This window comes from Catharus ustulatus, chromosome 10, assembly GCF_009819885.2.
Source record: "Catharus ustulatus isolate bCatUst1 chromosome 10, bCatUst1.pri.v2, whole genome shotgun sequence".
NCBI lineage: Eukaryota > Metazoa > Chordata > Aves > Passeriformes > Turdidae > Catharus > Catharus ustulatus.
The window spans coordinates 19880155-19902983 of NC_046230.1; the positions used below are offsets into that span (position 1 = coordinate 19880155).

Below are 22829 nucleotides of genomic sequence, written 5' to 3' on the forward strand. Positions count from 1 at the left end.
TCATCAGAGTGCTCCCCAGTCAGACCAGTTTGCTGGTGCAAAGTTCTGGGCTTGCACATTTTCTGACTGGGGAGCAGCAATTTGCTTCCTCTCACTCAATGCAGAGAAAAGCAAAGTTTATTTAATCTGGAAAGTAGAAAGCAGGAGTGGAACAAAAATAACTATCACTCTGCACCTTTCAGCTTTCCTTTAGGCTCCCAGGAACTTTGCTTTTTTGTCTGTCACCACTTCCAAAGCTCTCACTTGCCTCACCCCAGCAGTGCTTTGGCAGCCAGGTCTTCCTGAGGCTCCAGGCTTGAGGATGGGACAGAGGATGCTGCTGCCAGTACCAGCACTGACTAGGAGACACAAATCCAGCTCTGCTCTGCACATTTTGATGCACAGAATAAATTCCTGTGGGGTATGGGTCACTGAGTGAAGAGACCATGTGTGGGCTCCTATTCCATGCACCCTGCTGTAAATACAAACTACCTGGCAGTGCCCTGGCCCCCCTTCCTGCTCCTCTTTGAAAGGGCATCCCCAGGTGTTAGCTGGGCAGTACTTGGAAGGGCATCAGCAGTCACAATAAGTAACTGATGATATTTCCTCAGTGTCTATTTTCACATCTATGGAACACATTTAGCTGATCTAGGAGCACTTAATTTGGGAGATGCAACTCAATCCCAGCAAAAAGCAGCACTTGGAAGACCACCCGTGGATTTCAGCAGATCAGATCCCCTGCAGTTAAACTAAATGTCTTCACACTGTACACAGCTGCTGATTCCAGGTTTGCTAATTTGTAAAACAATGTGCAGAAGATGCTGCAGTTGTGAGCAGGGCAGCTGAATTATAGGTACTTAAGCAGCACTGTAGGGATATGAATTCTGTTTATTGCACAAACCTGCCTCTATAATTAATAGAAATTGTCCCATTCTCTTGCTCTGTTTTCATTAATTCAGACTGATAGCTTCAGAAGACCAGAACAGATTAGGAAACACATTTTGGAAGAACAAGAGAGAACTAGAAGACTTTCTCAGCTTTTAAGCATCACTCCAGATCTCTTTCAAGGTGTAAGGAGCAAAATTACTAGCAATGGTCTGGGTGTGACAAACCATCTGTCACCATAATTATAGCCTTGTTTTACTTTTCCCTGCTCCTGGGAGGAAAGATCCAAACTTCCCCAGCTACCTGTCTAAATTGAACATTATGAAATGTACTTTAAACCCTCAAGAAACAGCCACACTCAATCCAAAACCTCCTTAAACCCCAACTGCTCTCTAAGACCAGCACGTCCCAATAAAAACAAGCTGCAGGGTTTACCTATCAAGCTGCAAATGAACTGAACAGCCCTGGCTCTTTTAGTGGGAGTTTTATAGGCCTCTTTCCCCTCTCTTAGGAGGTGTAAACACATCAAGGTTTACCATTATGCTTTATTTATCCCAGTGGTGCAGTGTGTTATCATTCCCACGGAAGCACTGGCGATGCTTTATCGCAGTAGAGGGGAGCACTGCACGAACCAGAGCTGCTGCAGGAGCTGGCTTAGCACCTGAAACACAGCACAGGCCTCCTTTGGGTGCTGCTTCATTATTTTGGGTGCTCTGGGGACTGGAAACAAAGTGTGTCCAGAAATGAGCATGAAAATCAGGCAGGTACTCAAGGGGCAGGGGCTTTCCCCTCTCGTGGTGTAAAGATTTTCCCCAGCCCTTTCCTCTCAGGGTAAGAGGTATGTCTGAGATGACTTACTTCCCTCATGATTCATTGAAAATAAGATTAATCCTAATAGCTTTCTAACATAAAGTACCTAGTGACCACTGAACTGCTCTGACTAGGAGGGCTCTTTATTGATGTGACTCCATGGCCAAACGTAATGCAATTAAATGATTGGATCTGGTTACGTATATTGACATGGTGTCAGTGACAATTTCCATTCTCTCTGTTATTTCTATAAATAAAGTCATCTGCTATAATTAGAAAATATGAACGTGCTAAGACCTCCATTAATTCTTCTCCATATTAATCTAAGAGCTGGGCAGATGTTTATTAATACCTTGTTACACTGCGTTCATCAGCTGTTACCAAGAATAGAAAGATTGAGACCTGATCTCATGCTGAAGGTTAAACAAGAGCAGATCTTGCCAGATCTTGGCTTATGATTGATATTTTGACAATGTCTTGGTTTTTATCTTTTTTTTTTTTTTTTTTTTAATTTTGACCCTCTCTCTGTCTTTCTTTCCCTAAGAGCTCCTTTGGACCATGTATGAAACTCAGTGGTGTTTCTCATCCTCCAGGACTGCCTGGTGTGATTTCAGTGGAGCTGAATTACATCAGCCCTCTGCTTTTCCACCTGGAGCTGGGTGAAAGCCAGGTCCTGCACATTCAGAACTGAGCACCTGCTGATGGGTGCCTGGGGATGGGTGTGAGGTACAGAATGTATTGGTGGACCTGCACCAAGATGTGAGGAGGGCTCTGAGCAGCCTCACCAGGACCTCCCAGACCCTCCTGGTATCCTGTGCTTGGCAGGTTTCAGAGCTGGTCTTTGTCCCAAGTTATCTCCCATTGTTGCTTTCACTGGTTCTTTTGCCAAGAAGCTCCACAATTTAATTATGTTCCCTGTCAAAGAGAGTGTGATTTTCCCTGTTTCTTTTAGATACTGTGAGTGGTAACCTGAGGTTACCCCTGATCTTTCTTTTCTGTCTCATTTGCCTGGTGTTTGCTGCCTCTCCCCACTCTGTTCTTTCTCCCCATCACATGGATCTGCTCCCTTGGCTGTTCCTGGGTCAGTGTCCATCAGGGCACCTCACAGTGCCTGCCCTGTCACCTCTGCAGAGAGGACAGCTGCTTGGCTTTGTCTGTGTCCATGTGGCTGTACCAAGGAGCCCTGGTGTTCAGCCTGGTGCCAAACTCCTGCTTGCTGACGTTCCTGGTGTGCTCAGGCTGCCCACAGGGACAGCAGGCACTTGGCTGGGTGAGCCAACCTGGGAAGAGCCAGTGCTGGCTCACACCTGATGTTCTCAGTACTGCTCAAGACTGCAATGGAGCCTATTTATTGATTTAAGGAAAAGTTTAACTCTTTCTGCCAAAACCTGGTGAACTTCTCCTGAAGGACTCAGCTTCTCAGCTTTCCCAGACTAAACAATTTTTTTATTAGCTGGCAATTATTGTAGATTCTACAAACTCTTAACACTAAAGACGAGATGAACAGATACAACTTGTGACCTTTTTTGCACAGAAAACCACACTGTTTCCATTCCTCATTCAAAACCAAGCAAAGCAGGGCTGTTCACAGCTGGGATTTACTTTATAGGGTAAGATTTAACTGAACTGGGTGAGGCAACACTGAACCTGCCTGTATATTTTTGTTTGGGCCACACCTGAATTGAAACCAGAGCAATTTGTGAGTTATTCAGGGCTGAGAATGGCCTTTCTTTACTGCTGTACCCTGCACAGTCCAGTTGGAACTCCTGGAATTCATAAGGCCTTGAAGAAGAATTTAAATAATTTCAAGATTTCAGGATCAGCATGACCCAAACCCTGCCATACAGTCATCAGCAGGAATCCTGAACTGATGAACTGGCTGATACGAACTTTAGAGATTGGTGGCCCATCCCATCCCATCCCATCCCATCCCATCCCATCCCATCCCATCCCATCCCATCCCATCCCATCCCACCCCATTCCTTGCCAAGCTTCAGAGACAACCAAAGCAGATTAAAATGGCTCAGTAAAACACAAAGAGGTTTCATGTCAAAACTCCTCTTGAACTCAAAAAAGAACACGGGTACAAAATTAAACTGTGATTTGTACAAAGTAATTTTAAATTCATAGATGTTAAAAATAATTGAAAAAATAAGTGTTGCTTCCACCACTTCTTAGCCCTTGTCCATCTTCTTTGCTCTGGATGCTGCTTTTCTCTTGTCTACCACCTTGAAATTTTTGCACTCTTTTCCCTGTCTTGGAATTACATTTGAAGACTCAAAAAGCTATTCTTTGGGTCAGCATTTCAATTAATTTTAAGTCTTACATTTCTATTTCCTAAGTCTGTACTTATTTATTATTTGCATTGAATCTTAGCCTGAGTGTTTGCATTGATTCTGAGAACTCTGTACAAATAGATCAGTAGCTTTTGGGCTGCACTTTCTGAAGCAATAAAGCGAGAGACTTGCTTTGAACTTGAAAGCTTCTGTACTGCATTTACTAATACAGAAAACTATTACAGAATCCACAAAATTACTTCAATCCCATGAAAAAGGAAGTAGATTTTTTACCTGTTCTTCCTGGCCATTTTTATTTAAACAGTTGTCAATCTTACATCTCTTTTTTTTTTCATTACAGTCACCCTGAGTTCACCAGGAGAAAGAACACCACTGATGTGATGGTGACATTTTTTCCAGAGTTGACAGGTTTGGGTTAATTGCTGGTCCTAGAAGATCGAGTGTGTGGATCATCCAAGGGAATAATCTATAGAGAGGATCCAACAGGAATCAATCTCCTACCTCAAAAGAGAAATGCTCCCTTCTCTTAAAATGCAGTAAAACAAGCCCTGCTCTAATCTGATCTGAATTAAAACCAGGAACAAACTAAGACTTTAATTTCTATTTCTAGTTTGTTCAAGTGACTCTTTGCACGGTCTGCCTCCAAGCCAATTTTGGGCTAAGCAGAAAAACACAGTTCCACAAAGTCTCTGTGGGAAGGCACCAGGAATGCAGAAAGATTATAGTGCAGCAAGATAAGGGGGATTAAGATTACTTCTGTCTTTTTTAAGACATAAGAGGTGAAAAAGTTAATGGAACACTCAACTGAGAGACATTGCTGAGACCTGCAAAAAGTGATAAACCAAGATAGCTGGGTGAAATATCAGTGAGTACCAGAGTTTTCCACACACAGTGCAGCCTGCTGAATTCCACATGGATTGTGGCATGGAAAGATGCCTGGCAGATGCCTGGGACTACAGGTCAACAGCTGGCCAGACAGGAGTCAGAGGTGGCCAAAAAAGCCAATGGCATCTCATCCTGCAGAGAGTGGCCAGCAGGACCAGGGCAGAGGCTGTCCCCCTGCACTCAGCACTGGTGAGTTGGGTGCTGTGTCCAGTTTTGGGTCCCTCATTACATGAAAAACATTGAGGGGCTGGAGCATGTCCAGAAAAGGGCAACAGAACCTGGAGAGGATCTGGAGCACGAGCCCTGTGAGGAGCAGCTGAGGGAGCTGGGGGTGTTCAGCCTGCAGAAAAGGAGGTGCAGGATGTGTGTGCAGGGGGCATTTATTGCTTTCTATAATCCACTCAAAGGAGGTTTTAGCAAGGTTGGTCTCTTCTCCCAAGTAACAAGCGAGAGAACGAGAGGAAATGGCCACAGGTTGGCCCAGGGGAGATTTAGGAGGACTATTAGTAAAAGTTCCTTCACCAAAACTTTACAACCCATGGAACAAGCTGCCCATGGAAATGGTTGAGTCACCACGCTTGGAAGAGTTCCAAAGAGATGTGGAGGAGTCATGTAGGGACACAGTTTAGTGGTGGACTCAGCAGTGCTGGGTTAGTGGCTGGACTGGATGATCTTAAAGGTCTTTTCCAATCTAAAGGCTGTTATTATTCCACACTTAGAATTTGCTCGTATTGTTGTGGAAATTAGATGTTACTTTAATCGTCATGGCAAATTTGAGTGGATTACTCTGTGGAGACAATAACATCCACTGACAATTCAAATCCAGTGGACACCTGATCTGGCTGGTGTAGAAGCTGATGAAGTATTTCTGTTGTACTTAATGGACATTGGCCTCAGCCTCAGAAGTGAGTGCTTCAGATTGAACTTCTCTGCCTTTGCAGCAATTTTATTAAATTTGCAGAGTTGGTATTAGATTTGCTCAGTGGTATGAGAACATTACTATACTGTTAAATTACTTTCTCAGTTAATAATATATTCTTTTCTACAAAGGTTTTACTTTCTTAAGTCCTTTTCCCCTCTTTGCTTCATCTGGTTAGGGAATTCATTCTCCCTTTCTGCCTTGAACTACTACATGCTGTTACCTGGCAGGGTTAAACAGCTCTTGTCCACTTCTCACAGGAGTGCTCTGTATGCTAAACTGTATTTTTGTTCCTTGGGCAGTCTGTCTCTTTCTAACTGCTGGAACCAAAGCAAGAAGAGCCTCATGAGCCATGAGGAAACTTAAATCAAAACAGGCTCTTGACCCCAGGTTCTTCCAGGTCAAGGCTCAGCACAAGTTTCTGGGAAAGCCCTCCTCATTCCTGAGCCTTTTCTGTCCAACAGAGACACACTTTGTGAGCCCATTCCCAATGAAACGGATCTCTGGGATCCCAACTGTATTATATTATTTGTAGTATTTACACCTGTAATACCAGCAGCATGCTAAGGGCTTTGAAGAGATCTCAGAAGACAAAGTCCCTGCCTAAAGAGCTTAATATTCATATTTTATTCAGAGTATAAAAATATACATACTCTGAGTCGGTAAGATACCGGATTAAAAAGGCTTTTCTCCTTAAATTAGCTGACAGAAATGTAACCCCCTGAAGAGAGCAAATGAGGCAGCTGTGGAGGGAAGGGAGCCAGCATCACTGAGCACAAAGTGTCTCTCAGCTGCCTCATCTGGAGATGCACTTTCAGCCTCAGCTTGGGGTCCTTACAGACACTTTTGATCCCTGTGAGCCCAGCTGGGATCAGAGCATCAGGTCCACCCTGGCCCCCCTGCCTGGTGTTCTTTGCCAGAGCTCCATCTGGAGTGGGTGAACCAGGGCGATGGGAGGGAACCTGAGCCTTTGGATCTGCCTGTTCAAACTGCAGCCCTCCTCAGAGGAACAAAACCAGATCACTCATCCTTTCACTTGGGTGTACAACACACAGCTTCTCAGTTCTGACTGCTGTGCACAAGTCACACCATTCCCAGTATTTTGACACAGTACATTTATTTGCTATTTCTATGCACAACACTGTCAACATTGAAATGTATTAAATTATTTAAGACCAGAGGAAACCCAAATAATAGCATATGAAGAAATCTTTTGGAAAAAGTTGTGTTCCTGCATTAGGTGTCCTTGAAGTTTGGTGGGACTTTTGCCATAACGAACAACAGTGCCAGTGAAATGGAGCACAGTGCTCAGGAAGGGACTGGTGACCAAAATGTTTGTGAGGATAGGGAGTCAGACCCACCACTACACACTGACAGTTGAGGAGCAAAGTGATAAGAGTTCAGAGGGCATAGGTTCCAGTCTGCTGCATAATTTTAATGTGTTTCCACATGAGTGATATTCGGTTAGATATTGTAAGCATAGTGCCGGAAAATTAGGATTAGCAAATGACTAAATTAAACTGAAAATTGGGTAAAGAGATTTGGAAGTAAATGCAAATGCTTCAGTCGTAATGGACTTTGCCTTCTAAGGAATATTTTTTTTTCAAATAGCCTGCTAATTCTTATTTGATTTAAATTTTTTCCCGTAACAGACACTAGAGAGTTTGCAAAGAAATCTGAGGGGGTTATAGAAGAACAACAGAAGAGATGTAGGTTGAAAGTGATGCAATGACCTCTCTTGTGAAATGCTTGTTACAGATTCCTGAGAAAATTTCTGGGATTCATTCCTGGCCACAATGACAAAAATAAATAACATAAACCTCACCAACTCACTCCTGGTTCTCAAGAAAATATCTGTTACAAAGCCAAAATCCACGTCAGTCTTTGCAGGACTGATTATTTGTGAAACCCAAGTGAGACGCAAAGGAAACTGCTCAGACACAAGACATAAATAACTCTGGGCGTTATCTGCAAGCAGGGGAAGCCACTCAGAGGTGGAGGCAAAGGAGATGGTCCATGCTGGACCCCAGGGTACACCACCCTGCCAAATGCACAGAACTGAATCCACATCTGATCAATGGCACTTTGAACAATGCAGGAGCTGGGATGTTCCACAAACCAGCCTCGTGCTGACACCAGAACCAACCAGACAACTCAAACACCCAAAATGGGAAAGGCAAAGAGCTTTAGTGGGTGGTGCCTAGCCCCAGCGGCTGTCTCAGTATATTGTTTTTCCCACGAGGATCTGGAAGATCTGGCACTTCTTGTACTGCTTCCCAAGGAATATTGCAAGAGTATTAGAGACAGGGGGAGAGAGATGCAGAGCAGTCTGATAACTTACCATGATAGTAGCTACCGAGTGAAAATTACATCCAAGGCTTCCCTCTTCAATCTGTGAGGTTTGATGACGCTGATTTTGTCAGCAAGGTCATTTTAGCACCCCAGCTTAATCCAGAATCTGTTCTGATATTTGTTTAGGAGACTTGAGTAATCTCTTTAAGAGTATTAACAAGTCCTAAAGAACAATCTTCTCTCAGCCCTTGCCATAGCAAAAGGATTTGAGGTCAAAGTTAGGTGAAGGTTTTTTTAAGGCAATCTGGAAGCAAATAGAATTATCTTTAGAGCAAGTCATGTTTTGGAGAATAGAGACACAAAGTTTGCAAATGAGTTTAGGTTGGTTTTGGGTTCAGTTTTCTGGCTGCTCTGGAGGCAACCCATGACCTGCTGCATGGTTCAGGTATTGATAGGAGGGCAGAGGAGCTTGATCTGGGGTTTTCTCTCTGAGCCATGTATAACTGCAGTCAGTGGCCAAACAACACGTGAGAATTTACTGCCTATTCCCAATGTCACCATATGCTGCTTGCTGGCTCTTCAATGCTGGCCCTGGAGCTCTGTGTTGGGAGGTAACATCTAGTCAAGGAAGTGGATGGGAAAATTCAGTGAAACAAAGTCACTGATGCTCAAATGCCAAGCTTTTAAATCTTCAGTAAGTCTGTGGAAAAAATAATTTTATTTTTCCTGTGTGTTTGAAGGGTTAGATACAATTAGTGATATAGAGCATGTGACTACTTATGAAAGTATTAATATAGATTTGCTAGAGCTTTTTATGATGAACCACTACTAATAATTTTTATTTTCACCTGTGAGTGGAAGTACACAATAAAGGCATTCCTTAGGAAGTTTTTATTTTTTTTTACTGCATTTACTCTCCAGCCATGACTCACCCCTTACTCAGAGGCAAAGCCCAAGTGACCCAGCTGTGGTGAGCACAGAGCCACCACCGAGGAAGTTTCCTTAGCAACAGGAAAACATCCAAAACCTCTCTACCTCCTGCTTGCTGTTCCTTGAAGTTGTTCTAAGTAAATGGATGCTAAACCTCATGCCTGAATTTCAGAGGTAGAATCAATATATCACAAAGCAAATCCTTTTAATTGCAAGCAAGTTAACTTCAGCTACTGCCCTCCTGAATTCAGGCTTAATAAGGAAAATAACATGATTTTAAAAAATCTGCTCTCTCCAAAAGCTGTCTGGGCTCATAAACAAATAGCAGAAACAGTTTCTGCTTCCTTAGCTGATGCTGAAAATCATTAGGGATTTGTTGAAGATAATGAAACCATGGCAATTCAGAGCAATCAGCCCAGCATGAGCTGGGTGCTTGTGGGTCCTAGGTGCCCATGATCAAGGCTAATGAAGAGCAGATGAATAGTTCACCAGGAGAGAGGAGTCTTGGGGGATTTGTTCTGTGGTGTTTCTTTGTGAGATGTTTTGAAGAAATTTTAAGCTTCTTGGGTTTTTTGTAAGAGGTGTTGGACCAAGGAATGGGGAGCTGCAGACAAGTGGAAAACTGTTCTTTGTGTTCCAAGGTAATGTGTACACTAGTCTGATGTATTTCCTATTTATATATAGATTGTTTCTTAAAATATCTTAATTCCCTGTATTGCACCCCTCTGGGGTGAGATGTGTACATTGTACTGCATCAAGATGCCTCTTTTTGTGTTCACTGTAATCTGTTAAAGTTCAGTGAGGCTCAATGTATGTGCTTCCCTCCCTGCTGTAGGCATGCAGTCATGGAAAAAGAGTGCAGAAATGAGTGTATTGATTTGTGCCTATCACTGTCTGACAGGAGCAGATGGGGGTCTGGGAGCTCCAGTTTAGCTGATGGGCTGCACTAAACCTGACCTGGTTCTGGTGCTGTTACACGTGAGATACCTTAGAGGCAGCTAAGTCACTTTTGAAGTATTGCAGAAGGTGAAGCAGAGCCAGCTTTGTAGGTGATAACAACAGAATGAGATTATTTAGGCTAAAATGAGTCAATATTTGGAAAATTCCACTGTTAATAATCAGACCTTGCCTGAGGGAAGCTGATTGATGCTGCCTGTACCAGATGGTTTGCAGCATGAGACTGAGCCTGAGTGCTCCTGTGCACACCCTGATGGGGGAGCAGCTTGGGGGAAAACACGAGGGTGCAGCCTGGAGATAGATGTGGGCACCAAGTCACCTCACTGGGAAAAGCACAGTCAGGGCTTTCAGTTAAAGGTGGAGGGAAAAAAGCACTTTTGGGAAAGATATAAAGTTAGACAAATTTGAGCTCTGGCAGGGCATTTGAGCTTTTGTCTGTGGTAGCCCTTGATGGTGGCCCTGTCCCCAGCTGGTGCCAAGCATGAGGGTGCCTGTCCTGCTTTTCCAGGGCTGTGAGCTCCTGCTGGCATCAGAAACACGAGGCCTTGGCTGTGTTATGCTGACATTTGTCCTATAAAATTGGCAGCAATAATGAATGATAGCTCATATTTCTGTAATATCTTCTTCCTCAGGACACCTAACAACATGCCATTGATAATGCTTTTTAAGGGCTGGATTTTGGCCAGGTCCTTGAAGAAGCAATAGCTTGGCCATGGTCCCACAAAAGGGAGCTCCAGTCTGTAAAGCTTCTGATCAGGGACCAGGGACTTGCTTTCCCTCCTCCCAGCTGAATACCTCCCCTAAACAAACAACCTTCTCTCACAGCACATGCAGGACTGACTAGAGGGTATTTAATGGCTCTAATTGCCTGACCTGAGTACCTGGCTGTTCTGTTTTTGGCTGATGCTCAAGCTCTGAAGCCACTGTCTCTAGCTGGAGTGCATGTGCTCTAATGGGTGATTTCGGGTGGGAGCAGCTGTCTGTAGAGTCAGACAGCAGATCTAGTGACAAACCACTGAGCTGTTCTGGGTCAGGCCATAGCAATAACTCATTAAATGTAATTCTGAGGGAGCCAATTTTGGGAGTGTTGGAGTGATCACAAACAACTGAGGCATAAACGAGTCTTCTTTCCATCCTTGGTCCACAGCACAGCTCAGGATTTCTCTGGTTGTTTGTGGACAGAATTTATTGATGATTATTGTATTCCTTGGCATGAACTGAAATTTCAGCCTCCAAGTTCATGGCCATTAACCATGGTGAGAACAAATGAGCCATTTGTCTCACATGATGGGTTTGCCTGTGGAAGCTGCAGATGCTTTGACTGACTTATGAGCGTGGCTGGGTGCTCGTGTCAGGTGCAAACAAAAAAAACCAAAAATGGTCAGTCTGGAATGGGTGTTTGTGTGTGTGACACGATGGTCCCTCCTGCAGACACTGGGCTGGGAGCAGTGCTGTGGCTTCCTGGTGCCCTGATGCCTTGTGTGCTTGTAAATATAAAAAGGAGATGGATTAAACTCATCCGATGCTTTACAGTGAATCCTGATAGAGCTTTCTGCTCAAACTTTGTCTTGCTTTCCCTGACTTCTCTGACACCAGTAATTTGCTGGTCTTTTTGATTCACCAGCATAACAAGAAATGCTGATTGTACCCCAGGAGCAAGGATGGGAGCTTTCAAGCACCTTGTGTGTACGCAAAGGAGCCTGGTGCATCCGGGGCTGGGACTGCTCTGAAGACACTTCAGCTCCTCGAGTGTGGGCCTGAGTGGAGTTTGAACAAGCTGCGTGCTTATGCAATTTAAACCAAGCTGTGCTGCTTCTTGAGCACTCACAGCACTCGATGGGGGCACACAGAGCTCAGACACTGCTGTGTAAGCATCTCCTAAACCCCAAACGGAGGGAAATTGGCTCCTGTGCTGCAGGAAGGAGGCTGTGGGTTTCTGTCTCCGGCTGTGCAGCCACAAGCTCGGTTTCTGAGCACTGACTGCACTTTCCAGCAGCACCTGTGCTCTTGGTTTGCTCGTGGTGTTGCTTATTTTTACGGATCAGCAGTCTCCAATCAATTTTAAAAATACCAACAGTACCATTTGAGCCCAGGAGATCAGGGGTGGATGTGTACTTTCAAGAAAGCACTGAAGAAAAAATAACTTTGAAAGCAGTTATTAACTCTATAATTGCTGTAGAGGATAGACACACCAAGGCACTGCTTTTTCACTAAGCAAAACAGAAAAATGAGGAATCAGAACTTCTATATCCTGTTCCATATTTTTCCTTAACTTCTATTTGGAGGCAAACAAGTGCCTTCCTTCTCTGCCTCCTATAGGAAAGGCAAAGCTGCAATGGGAACTGACCTGTCTTGTGGCTTTAAGACTTTGTGATGATGGAAAGCCTTGGTGAATTCTCCTATGGAGATATAAAATGATTAATCTACAGGAATCTGAGCACACTTATGACTTAGCTTTTGGTCTTGTATCTGTTATTTCACTTATGGGGCTGTTAATAATCTCGTAATGCACATCAGGCCGTATCCTAAAGATTAAAAAATGATTAAAAAGGGTCTGCTTTATCTGTAACTGGTGAGAAATGCAGTTATTTTAAGTAGTTCAATGCCAGATGTGGTATTAAATGGTTTTACTAATTTGGTTGGAGGGTTATTTTGAGGTGCTGGATGCACACCATCCCTCAGATGAGAATGTTGTGACAGCTCTGGGGCTGGTGTGGAGGCAAGGCAGGAGGGCAGGAGACCACAGGATGGAGAGCAGAGGGATGGGAAGACAGTGAGAGTAAGGCAATTTGTAGTATCAGATGTGGTGCCTTGGCTTGGGGACAGCTGTGGAAGTAAAATAAGGCCTGGATGGGAAATGTAAAAAGGATGGGACAGAGCTGGGGGACACAGAATGATGGCAGTGAGATGGGCGGGGGGGAAAGCTCCTTTCTTTTTACACTAGGACTTTGTGCTGACAGAAAATCCCAGGAACAACCTTTGCCTCCTAATGCTGACCTGCTGGTCCCTGGAGGGGAGCTGAGATCCTTCAGGTGAGCTGGCAGTGCTGGATCACCTTCCAGTGCTTCCCAACAGGCTCCCCTGCCTCTGGAATGTCCAGTGCTCCTCAAAACCTCACAGCTTCACTCACAGATAATTACCTGTGTTGTTAGCAGGGATCAGACTTCAGTTTTAAGCAGAATAAACCCAACTGTAAGAATGTGGGTGGGACATGGAGGGGCTTAAAGCACTTCTGAGGTTTCTCACTTGTGCTTCCCTCCTATGGGATGCATTTCATCTCCCCACCAGCCTTTACACATCAACATCAGAGTAAAGAATTAAGACAGTTTTTCGAGTTTCTCGTATTTCTAGTGTGGAGGGCTACTGTTCAGCTCAAACCCCCTGCAGAAGCTAATTGCTGAGAAACAGGGGGATACCAGTTAGCAAGAGCAGCTTACCAGCTGAGGGGTACAACTGACCTGTGTTAGAAATGGGCAAGGCTGTGATTAAACTGACTGGTATTATATGGAAATTTGGTCTCTTATCCCTCCTGCACACCCCAGCAGTGCAGCTGGGAGATGGTTGGGCACTATGGGGCAGGTGTGTGCCTGTGCTAAGTGAAGCCAACTCCACCTGGATGCAGCCCAGCAGGAATATCAATGTGTCTGGAGCACAAGGGTTACCAGCCTCTGTGGGGCTGCATCCAAAGTGCAAATCTTCAGTTCTGTCCTGGGGAACTTTTACATAAATGACATTTAAGTGTTTTTCTGCCTAATTTCTGGTGAAACACTTTATGAAGTTATACTGCCTCATACATTTTGTTAACATCCAAATGTTCCAGCTGGCAGTGCCTGGACACACAGAAGTGAGTCCCTGGCCACATGGGAGTCAGAGGCACCGAGTTCAACCAGCACTAGAGCTGCTCCTGTAAAGTGCATTTCTACAGTTGCACTGTGATACCTCCACTCTAGACCTCTAGTTAAATGCATGTTAAAGTCTAGGATCAATCTGCCTGGCAGTAAGTTAATGGTCCATGGTGTAGCTACTGCTGTGATGCCTCTTTTCCATTAAGAGAGAGGCAGTGTTGCTCTAAGTGGCTTATCTGTCCAGAATAATGCTGCTTGTGGCTCGCACCTGCGTGGGGAGGATGCTTGTAGCATTTAAACTAGATGATGTGAGCCAAAAGGATTGCTCAGCCCAAGAGGCACTGCAGAGCTGCAGTGCTCCCAAGGGACACTCCTGTGGGAGTGGGAACTTCTGGCATGTCCCCCCAAGGATTATTTCAGGAAGCTTGTGCAGACTCCTTTGCTGATTGGGTTTTGCTGCCCCTGCCTGTCCTTTGCCTTCACACTGCTGCAAGCATCAGTACTTCCATGTTTGCAGCCTCTGAAGAAGCATGCAAAAACCCAGGAGACTTCTCTGCTCTCCCTGCCCTCTGTTGGCACAACATCCTGCATCTGGCTCAGGATGCACACTGACCCACCAAATGATCCTGGAGTACAAAGGGGACAGATGTTGGCCCAGTCTGGTTACATGCAATGCTCCAGTCTGCTGGGTTGCCTCTGGCATTTTGGATGGTATCCTGAAAGGCACTGGACCTGGGAGATTCAGTGTTGGGTGTTGGGATCCCCCAGCAGTCTGTACCTGACATGCACAGCAGCATAGAGAAGGGATGACTTCTCCAGCTCCTTTAAAAGTAAAAGTAGAAAGGGAAGTAAGAAACAATCACCAGCTTTGAAGGTGGGAAGGGTGCTGAGGCCTTCTGCTTTCCTTTCCCTTGCCTCCCATGTTGTAATTCCTATGCTCCCCTCTCACCACCTCTGGCTGCAGGCTCCCTCCAGAGCCCATTGGTGCAACCTGGGTCATCATGTCAGGGATGATCCTGCACCTCCCTGCTGTGCCAGCACAGAGCTTGGCCTTCCAGGGTGTGGGAGGTGCTGGGATGGTCCTGAGTCCTGCTTTTAAACCTGAAACCACTGCAGCCTTGGGGCTCCTGGGGTGATGGCTGAGGCTGGGCAATGCTGGGACACCATGCTGGGGACACGGGGACAACACCTTGTGGCATCTATCTGCCCACATTTTTTGGGTGGTGAGGACCCAGTGACTGAGGCTGCTGCAGGTCATCTCTGTGAAGCAAAACCCACCTGCCCTGCCAAGGGGCTGCTGCAGAATAAGATTTCTAGTGGGGCAATGAAGGCCTCCTAGGGAAAGGCAGGATTTCCTCCAGTGGGACTGAGTAGATGATGACAGAGAGCTAATCTGTATGGCTGTTTCATAAGTTTCCCCAGTGCCTGGACTCCGTGCTCAGCAACAGACACTCTATGTGCTGAGAATCACTGATTGCCCAGAAGCACCATGTAAGAACGTGTGGAGGTCTGGAGAAAGCTCTGCCAGTCTCTTTGTATTTTAGGGTTATCTAACTAAATCTCTCCTCATTCCCACACCAGGTTAGTAGGAGGGACAAAATGTGCTGTCATGCACCCCTGCTTGGTGGGAACCACCCTTCACCTGGCAGTTTGCATTCCTCCTGAATCCCCACCTCTTCCCTTGACCTTACTCACCACAAACAGGCAAAAGTTTGCTGTGGCAAACCTGACCCCAAAGCCACTGTGCAGACCACTGTCAATCTCCTACTCACTTACTGCAGTCAAAATTCACAAGGAAAGGCAGAATGCAGGTACTGCTCCAGCCCAGGGATCACCCCTCAAGGGACTTTGCTACTGCTGGTCCCTGTGCTCACACCAACTGTGCTGTGCAGCAAAAACCACAAACAAACAATGTCCAAGGCTTTCCAAATTGTTATTACAAACCGTTTAAGTTCCCCATCTGGACACTTGTTCTATTCAGCTTCAAGTTTTTATCCAAATTATTTGAATGCTCACTGCCTTAGTTTTTCGGTCTATAAATCTCTAACCCGCCTGTTTGCTATTCTTGGATTAAAATCACTGTGTATAATACAATTCCTGTTCCAGCAGCTTCTGCTGCTTGGTACACATTTGGACACACGACCTCTGAATGCATTCTGAGGAATATGGATATTCCAAATCAGGCCAGGGCTGGAGTGATGGCACTGCTGTGCTGTAGCACGATGCTTGGAAGCTGGGGAGAGTGTGGAAGTTTGTGCTCTGTCTGTGTGCAGATACAGCTCCCTCAGTATCTTTCTATCTCAAATGAAAATGCATAAATGACTTCAAGTTCACCCTAAAATAAAGATCATAAATATGAAGTCAACTAAGACCCAAACCCCAATAAGTGCATTAAAGCTGGCAGCCTGTTTTAATTTGTTACTCCTGAACCTTTGGTTTGCCTGACACAGCTGGGGAGCGCTGCCTGTGAATGCTGTATGAACTCCTGTGTGTGAGTTAGAAGGGAATGGACAGTGAGCTCCCCCCTGGCTGTGAGCCACAGCCTGGAATTTCCTGACAGTTTTTCTTTGTGGGTTTGAGAGCAGCTTGCTGTCAGGGAGTGTTTCTTGTGTCCCTTCCCTACCCCATATACTGTTTTCAGTCTCTATTGCAGCTTTCTGGAGTATTTTGCTTTCCAAATGAGGTCCACAGGGTACACTAATAAGTTGAAACATCACAATATGCATCAGTTAGACATTACTGTAAGCCTCTAGCTCCAGCTCACAAATGCTACCAACAGCGAATTCATTCCTCAGATGAGCAAGTGTAATTTATAACTCAAAGCAGCACTTGAAACTGTTTGACTAATAAAATGTCCTTCACTCGACTCCTTGGTTAAAGCCTGGCTGGTGCCAGCCTCTTGTCAGATGTAATTGCTCTAGGAAATCCTTTTGCAGAGTGCAGTTAGCAGCAGAACCTGAATGTGCTCTAATACAGGCTTTACTCTCCACTCCCCAGTACTTCCCTAAGTTCTCCCACCATCCCCATCCCGAATTCCTTGGCCCATCCAGCAGCTTCCCCCCATAAGGATCAGGTTTACCTGAGCAGCAGAGGAGCAGCAGTGCCTAAAATGGAGATTTCAATGGGATGTGACAGGGAGATTTTCCCTCTCATCTACGAACTTCTGTAGTTGCCACCTTTGGGAAAACAGCCTATCTACCAGCAGAAGGCTTCCAAATATCTTGTCTCACAATGTGTCCAAGTATTTCTTGCTGCTTTCACAGTTCCCAGGAAGTTTTAATTACTTTTGGTTTTTAAATAGAGGCAAAGCACCAGAATTCAGCAACTACACAGAAACAAGCTGTCAGAAGGAAGTGGGTGTGAAGACCCTCTGAATAAAGTCAACCCAAAAAAAGCTGAGCTTTCTCTCTCCAAACTTTATTTCACGAAGCTCCTTGTTCTCCCCACATTTATGAAAGCTTTTCTTGAGATCCACTCTGCCTGCACATCCTTGGCTGCCGTGACTCTGGGGCATGATGGCCATTTCCACGAGGGCAGGATGCTCCGTGTGGGGTAGGCGCCTTCTCTGTCATTTGGCAAAGCTCATCCCTCTCACCTGCTCCTTGGAAAACAGCTGCAGGAGTCAGGCAGAAAAGTGAGAGCAGGGCTGTGGCAGTCCCACAGTTCTGAGCCCAGCACACGGACAGGCAGCACCTCGCTGCACCCTCTGCTTCCCGAAATGTCAGGGCTGTGCAGGAGCGGGCGTGCGGCTCTTTCTCCAGTGCTCACTCATCCCTGCGTACCCTTGCCCGTGCTGCTGTGAAATCAGGGGCTTCCCAGCCCTTCCCTCAGTCACCTCCATCGGACCACTTTGTCCTTGGGTGGAATTTGCTTTCCTGAGTCCAGAACGTGCTGGAGAGACGCTCCCGTTCGTCTCCGGCTGCTCACTGATTTCCCATTCTGCACTCTTGTTGTTTGCTTCTATGGCAAAAAGAAAAGCAGCTTTTGCTGGTGAAGTCCACAGCTAGTTGTGGTAGGATCTTTTTTTCCCGTTTAAAATGTAAGGTCTCGAAAATTAAGAAGCTACAGCCTGTCTAGGTCTTATACCAGTCAGTCTCTGATTCATCAGAGAATCTCCTTGGTAACTAGCAGTTCCTCTCTGATGATTTGCTACTAAAAAGCTCTCCCAATTTAAAGATAAAACACAGTGAAAGCAGAAAGAGGAGCTACACTATACAGATACCTTATACAGAAACATATGCCTTGTGTGCACACAGCTATACTGGATATTTTCTGATGTGTGTGGGCAGCAGCCTCTCTGTGAGACAGCATGGTATTACCCTATGGTGGCACATGTGCCCCAACTGCCTCATCCGTGCTAGAAATCCCTTTTGCTGCTCCAGGGTCAGTAACCCCACCTGCAGGGTAAATAATTCCCCAGGAGCAGATGAGGTTGGCATTTAACGAGGGGCTCAGCAGTTCGTGCTTTAATAAGCCAGATTCCTGGCCTTGCGTGGGACTGATTGCCAAGTACAAAGATTCAGAGATTCAGAGACAGGGTGACTTTCTGCAGGAGGTGTGCCTGGTGTGTTTGATGCTGCCTGGCTGCCCTCTGGCTCTGGTAACGAGCCCCTGCTGCCTGACCCCTCCTCACACACAGCAAAGTGCTGCCTGTGCTCTGGTGCTTGCTCAAGCTCCAGGGAAGGTGCTCGCTGAAGATTTTTTTTTCCTAGGAATCAGTTTTGCTGGAAAAGTTGGTCCAAGGTGAGGCTAAGAACGCTCTCTGTTTGAAACAGTGAGTAATTGTGCTTAGAAAGTCAGTGTAAGTGAAGATGCCAGAGGCCAGGAAGCTCTGTGGTGAGAATTGCCTGGGGTTCCTCAGGGATGAGGGAATATTTTGGCCTGGAGGTGACTGTTTGTGCTGTGTGTGTCTGGTACACCCACAGCCAGAAAGCTCCAGCTCCCTGTGCATGCTGTGCCTGCCCCAGCAGGACTGTCCTGCTCTGTCTGGGGCTCTCTGTGATGCTGACACCCCTGGTGTAGTGGGTGGGACATCAAATTCCAAATGAGTGGAACTGAGCTGCTTCCAACTCTTGTTACCAGATAAATCAGCAATTAATATCACCCCTGGATTTCTCTTGCAAAGCCCTTCCAGCAGCCCTTGGCAGAAGTGAACAGAGGGAGGATGAAGGGAAGGCAGGGTCACAAGGCAGACACTGGGCAAACCACATCCTCCTCTGTATTCCCTCACTTCCCTTATGCTCCATGGCACTAATTCCTCTGAATCATTACAACAAACAGCAACAAAGCACCAGATCCATGAGATGATTTTCTGTCCCTGCAAGAGGGTTTTGAGCTCACTGTGAAAGCTTGCCCAGCTCTGGGAAGCACCAGCAGCTGGAGGGCGGCTCTGGCAGCAGGGAGATCATGCTCCATGGATGTCAGCAATTTGGGACAAAATCTCTGTTCCCATAAGGTGGTGTGGCACCTCTAATATCTGAGCAGGAGAGTTCCACCATCATAAGCTCTGCCTGGGGAGGACTGATCCAGCCCTGCTTAGATTCAGACCTGTGGTTTCAGGGTCTTTAATTTTAGCAGGAAAAAGCTTGAGTGTAAATGTGCTGCCCATACCAGCAAAGCCAAAAGGCTCACACCTACATTTATCAAGGAATATGGGTGACAATAAACTGTTTCTGATAAATGAGGGCTGATATGTTCAAGCCCACTTTTGATGCAATTGAACATGTCAGGAACACGACCTCATTCTGGTTAAGGGATGAATTTTTAGATAATCAAAGTTCTGATAAACAAGGCCTGACTTCCACCTCAGTTAGGAAGAAAAGGGGAGGTTGATTCTCATCCTTCCCCTTCCTGCTCTCCTCTGCCACTGTGGGTGCTGAGGTCTGACATGGTGAGACCCTGCTCTGGGGCCAGGTGCTGCTGCTTCAGGCTTGAGGGGAAATTACAAGGGGAAGCCTCTCCTCCACCTCTCTCCTGCTTTTAAATTTCCTTCCTGAAGTTTGTAAGCCTTTGCTGCTCTCAGATCTGTGAGCCTGAGGCTCTTGGTGGGAGGGCAGCAGATGGATGGGAGGGATGTCTGCAGGCATGTCCTGGCTGGCCTCATCTCTAGGGTCCCTTCCTGGAGGGAAGGATGCAGAGAGGGCAGGTCCAGCAGCACTGTCACTCAGTGCCATTCTGTCACCAGAAGCCACCAGGCTGGGAATAGCAGGATCAGTTTTGTTTTGCCCAGGGGAACAGGAGCTCCTCTCCCCAGGGGAGCATCAGAGCAGAGCCTGGGTGCCATCCCCTGCACACAACTCTTCTGGAGCAGGAGAGGCTCCCTCAAAGCCTTACTGACCTGAAGATGGACTGTGTACCTTTGCTGCAACTCTGGAGCAGCCAGATCTCAATTTTCATGTTATACATTTTAATGGCAGTGTTGTGACTTGGACCATGTCACAGGGAGAAAGTGGAAAAGCATCAAACCCTTCTTGTTCCTCACCCCCCAAATGGTGCCTGCATCCATCCCTCCCTGCATCCATCCTTCCCTACATCCATCCCTCCCTGCATCCATCCTTCCCTGCATCCATCCTTCCCTGCATCCATCCTTCCCTGCACACAGCATCTCCTCAGCTGGGCTATTGCCCACCCTGCGTGGGTTTGGTTACAAATTCATATTTATAGATAGAAAATCAGAGCTTGTGTACAGTGTTTTGCTCTTCCTATCTCCTTTGCAATGTGTCTCTATTTTGGGAAGTGGAATAAAGGTGTCTGCAGCTATTTATAGCAGGGGAAGGTGCACAATGCCTTCAGCCTGGGTGGGCACTGGGCTGCCTGGCTGAGGGTGATGTGAGGTCCCTGCCATCAGAGATGATGGTGGGGTTTTTTCTGCTTTTCTGTGTCTCTTCCCTTTTATTTCAATTGTTGGTCTAATGCTGAATAAGATATGAACTTAAAGGACTGTTAATGGCAGTTTAAAAAAAAAAAAGAAAATGTGCAAAGCCTAGGCAAGTATTTTTTTATGAATTGAATCTCTTGAGATGAAAGCTTCATTACTGTGAAACAATGAACCTGCTACACTTTTAGTAGTACAAATGGGTTTCATTTGTATTAGGAAGATACAAGCTTATTATTTTTAGTTTGTTCCTGTAGTACCGGGAATGTTTAATGTGATAATCAATGTAATTGAGGAACTGAAAGTACAGAAAATCACAGCACTCTCAGAAGTGATAAAAACTGCAACTGCAGCCTGGCCAAAAGGTCTGGGCCATGGTAGAGCAGTGGTTAAAGCAGATCCTATCCCAGTGATGATCCCTCGCTGTGATGGGGGCTGTGGGAGGACAGTGCAGCCCCTGCACCTCCCCAGCTCTGCTGGGATGTTCCCAGTCCTGAGCACCCAGCAGGAAGCTCAGAGCTGTGGAGCACACTTGGCAGGGCTTGAAGGAGTTTTTGCTTTGGTCCCCAAACCCAAGGACTTGGGAGAGGAAGTTTGCCTGTTGGGATCTGTGGGGTAAGGACATTTGGGAGCAAACCTGACTGCTGCAGAATTTGGCACCTATGTTTGAGCAGGTCTTTACTGAGTATTTGCAAAGCTGGGTAGGATAACAATTTGGCCAGTTTGGCTTGTTTTTATTTCTTTTTTTTCTCCCCAGAAACAGTAAAAGACACACATTTGACACCAAAAACCTACAGTCAAATTCGCAGCTCCTCTTCCTAAGTACAGCGTTGCTAAAGATTTTCAATTAAATGCTTCAGAGCCCTTAACACAGCGAAAACACAGCATTTCCTCTCCAGGCCACTGCTTGTAAACTGTGGTGCTATTTCGTGAAACTTTGACAGTAGAAACTCAGCAGCAGGCACCCACCACACAACTTCAGCCCAAATTCTTTGAAAAGCATAAGCAGCAAACTCATGGGAGGACCTACCACAATAGTCTGTCACCTATAACCCAGCACCTTGGAGGTCCTGCTCCAGCTTTGGGGAGCTGCTGGTTGCCATGTACCAAATCCAGCATTTCCTGCACCTTCAGGCAATTTCCCTCCTCATTTCATTCCCTCCCTGATGCAGCTGGGTTTTTTGTGATTTACTGTGTGTGTTAGAACACAGGAGAGGTGAGGGGGAGGAAGGCAGCTCCTGTGTCTGCCCTGGCACCTGGGGCAAGGAGGCTGTGAGGCAGCTGGATTCCACTGTGGGCTGCTGGACATCAGCCTGGGTAGTGATGGGTGAGGAGAAATGCATACAACCCAGGGCACAATAAATATGTTGTGGATGCAGCCTCTGAAGCTGCTAAATTCAGAGCAAGTCTAAAAGAAACAACAGTGTGCAAAGCTGCAGCCAGGTTTGTTTTCAGCCTTCTCCATTTTAATTTGTTTCACTTTGAGGAGGGAAATTTTCTGTGTTAGAAAAGTTGCCTTGTTCTAGTGGTCTCTAATAAATCAAGGCTGTAGACCCCTAAAAGCATTTGGTGCCCTCTGGAAATGCTGCTGGAGCTCTCTTCCCATGCCAGGACAAGCTGGTGGCCAGCCTTGCCCCACAGTGCAGGGCTGCCTCCCTCTGCCACTCTTGAACTGATAAACACAGAGAAACAAGTCTGTCCATTAAATGAACTCATTGAGCTTTTGCCATGAGTTAGATTTTAGCCTATTGCAGTCAGGGTTGTTTTGAGGGAGATGACTGAAGGCAGAGCTGATGGTGATGCATGGGCTGTGGTGTTCATGCTCATAATGCAATTGTTTACATTACAAAACAATTATCAGAGTTTAAAATTCCAATAGCATTTAGAAAGGCATATATGCCCGGGGGTTTTCCATTTGCAGAGATGTTTCTTTTATTGTACCTACTTGCCTAGTAACTTCGCTGTTTTAAACACATCAAAGTGTTTTAGAAATCTATTTGTGATCTTTGTTGAAAAACAAAGGCAATCCTGCCAGGTCCACATAGAATACTTGCTCTGTTGCAAGCAGCTCCTAAGGCCCAGTTTAGGTTTTGTGAGATTTAATGAGGTAAAACCCCCTGTACAGCGTTTCCTGCTCCCTTTGGTAAATTTTGGCA

At 45.9% G+C, this 22829-nt stretch overlaps 1 protein-coding gene across 6 annotated transcripts in view; it reads right to left on the minus strand.

Moving 5' to 3' along the window:
* Nucleotides 1-22829, minus strand: part of KCNMB2 (potassium calcium-activated channel subfamily M regulatory beta subunit 2) — a 138705-nt gene that overhangs the window by 31113 nt on the left and 84763 nt on the right. The window contains exon 1 of one of the 6 annotated variants that reach the window (XM_033068719.2): nucleotides 16879-17929. The exons of 4 other annotated variants lie outside the window; for them this stretch is intronic. In XM_033068719.2, the coding sequence (XP_032924610.1) occupies nucleotides 16879-16952 (74 nt within the window). In that variant the 5' untranslated portion in view covers nucleotides 16953-17929. Of the gene's footprint in view, nucleotides 1-16878; nucleotides 17930-22829 lie in introns of those variants that run through there. One more of the 6 variants, XM_033068718.2, reaches the window with a different exon arrangement.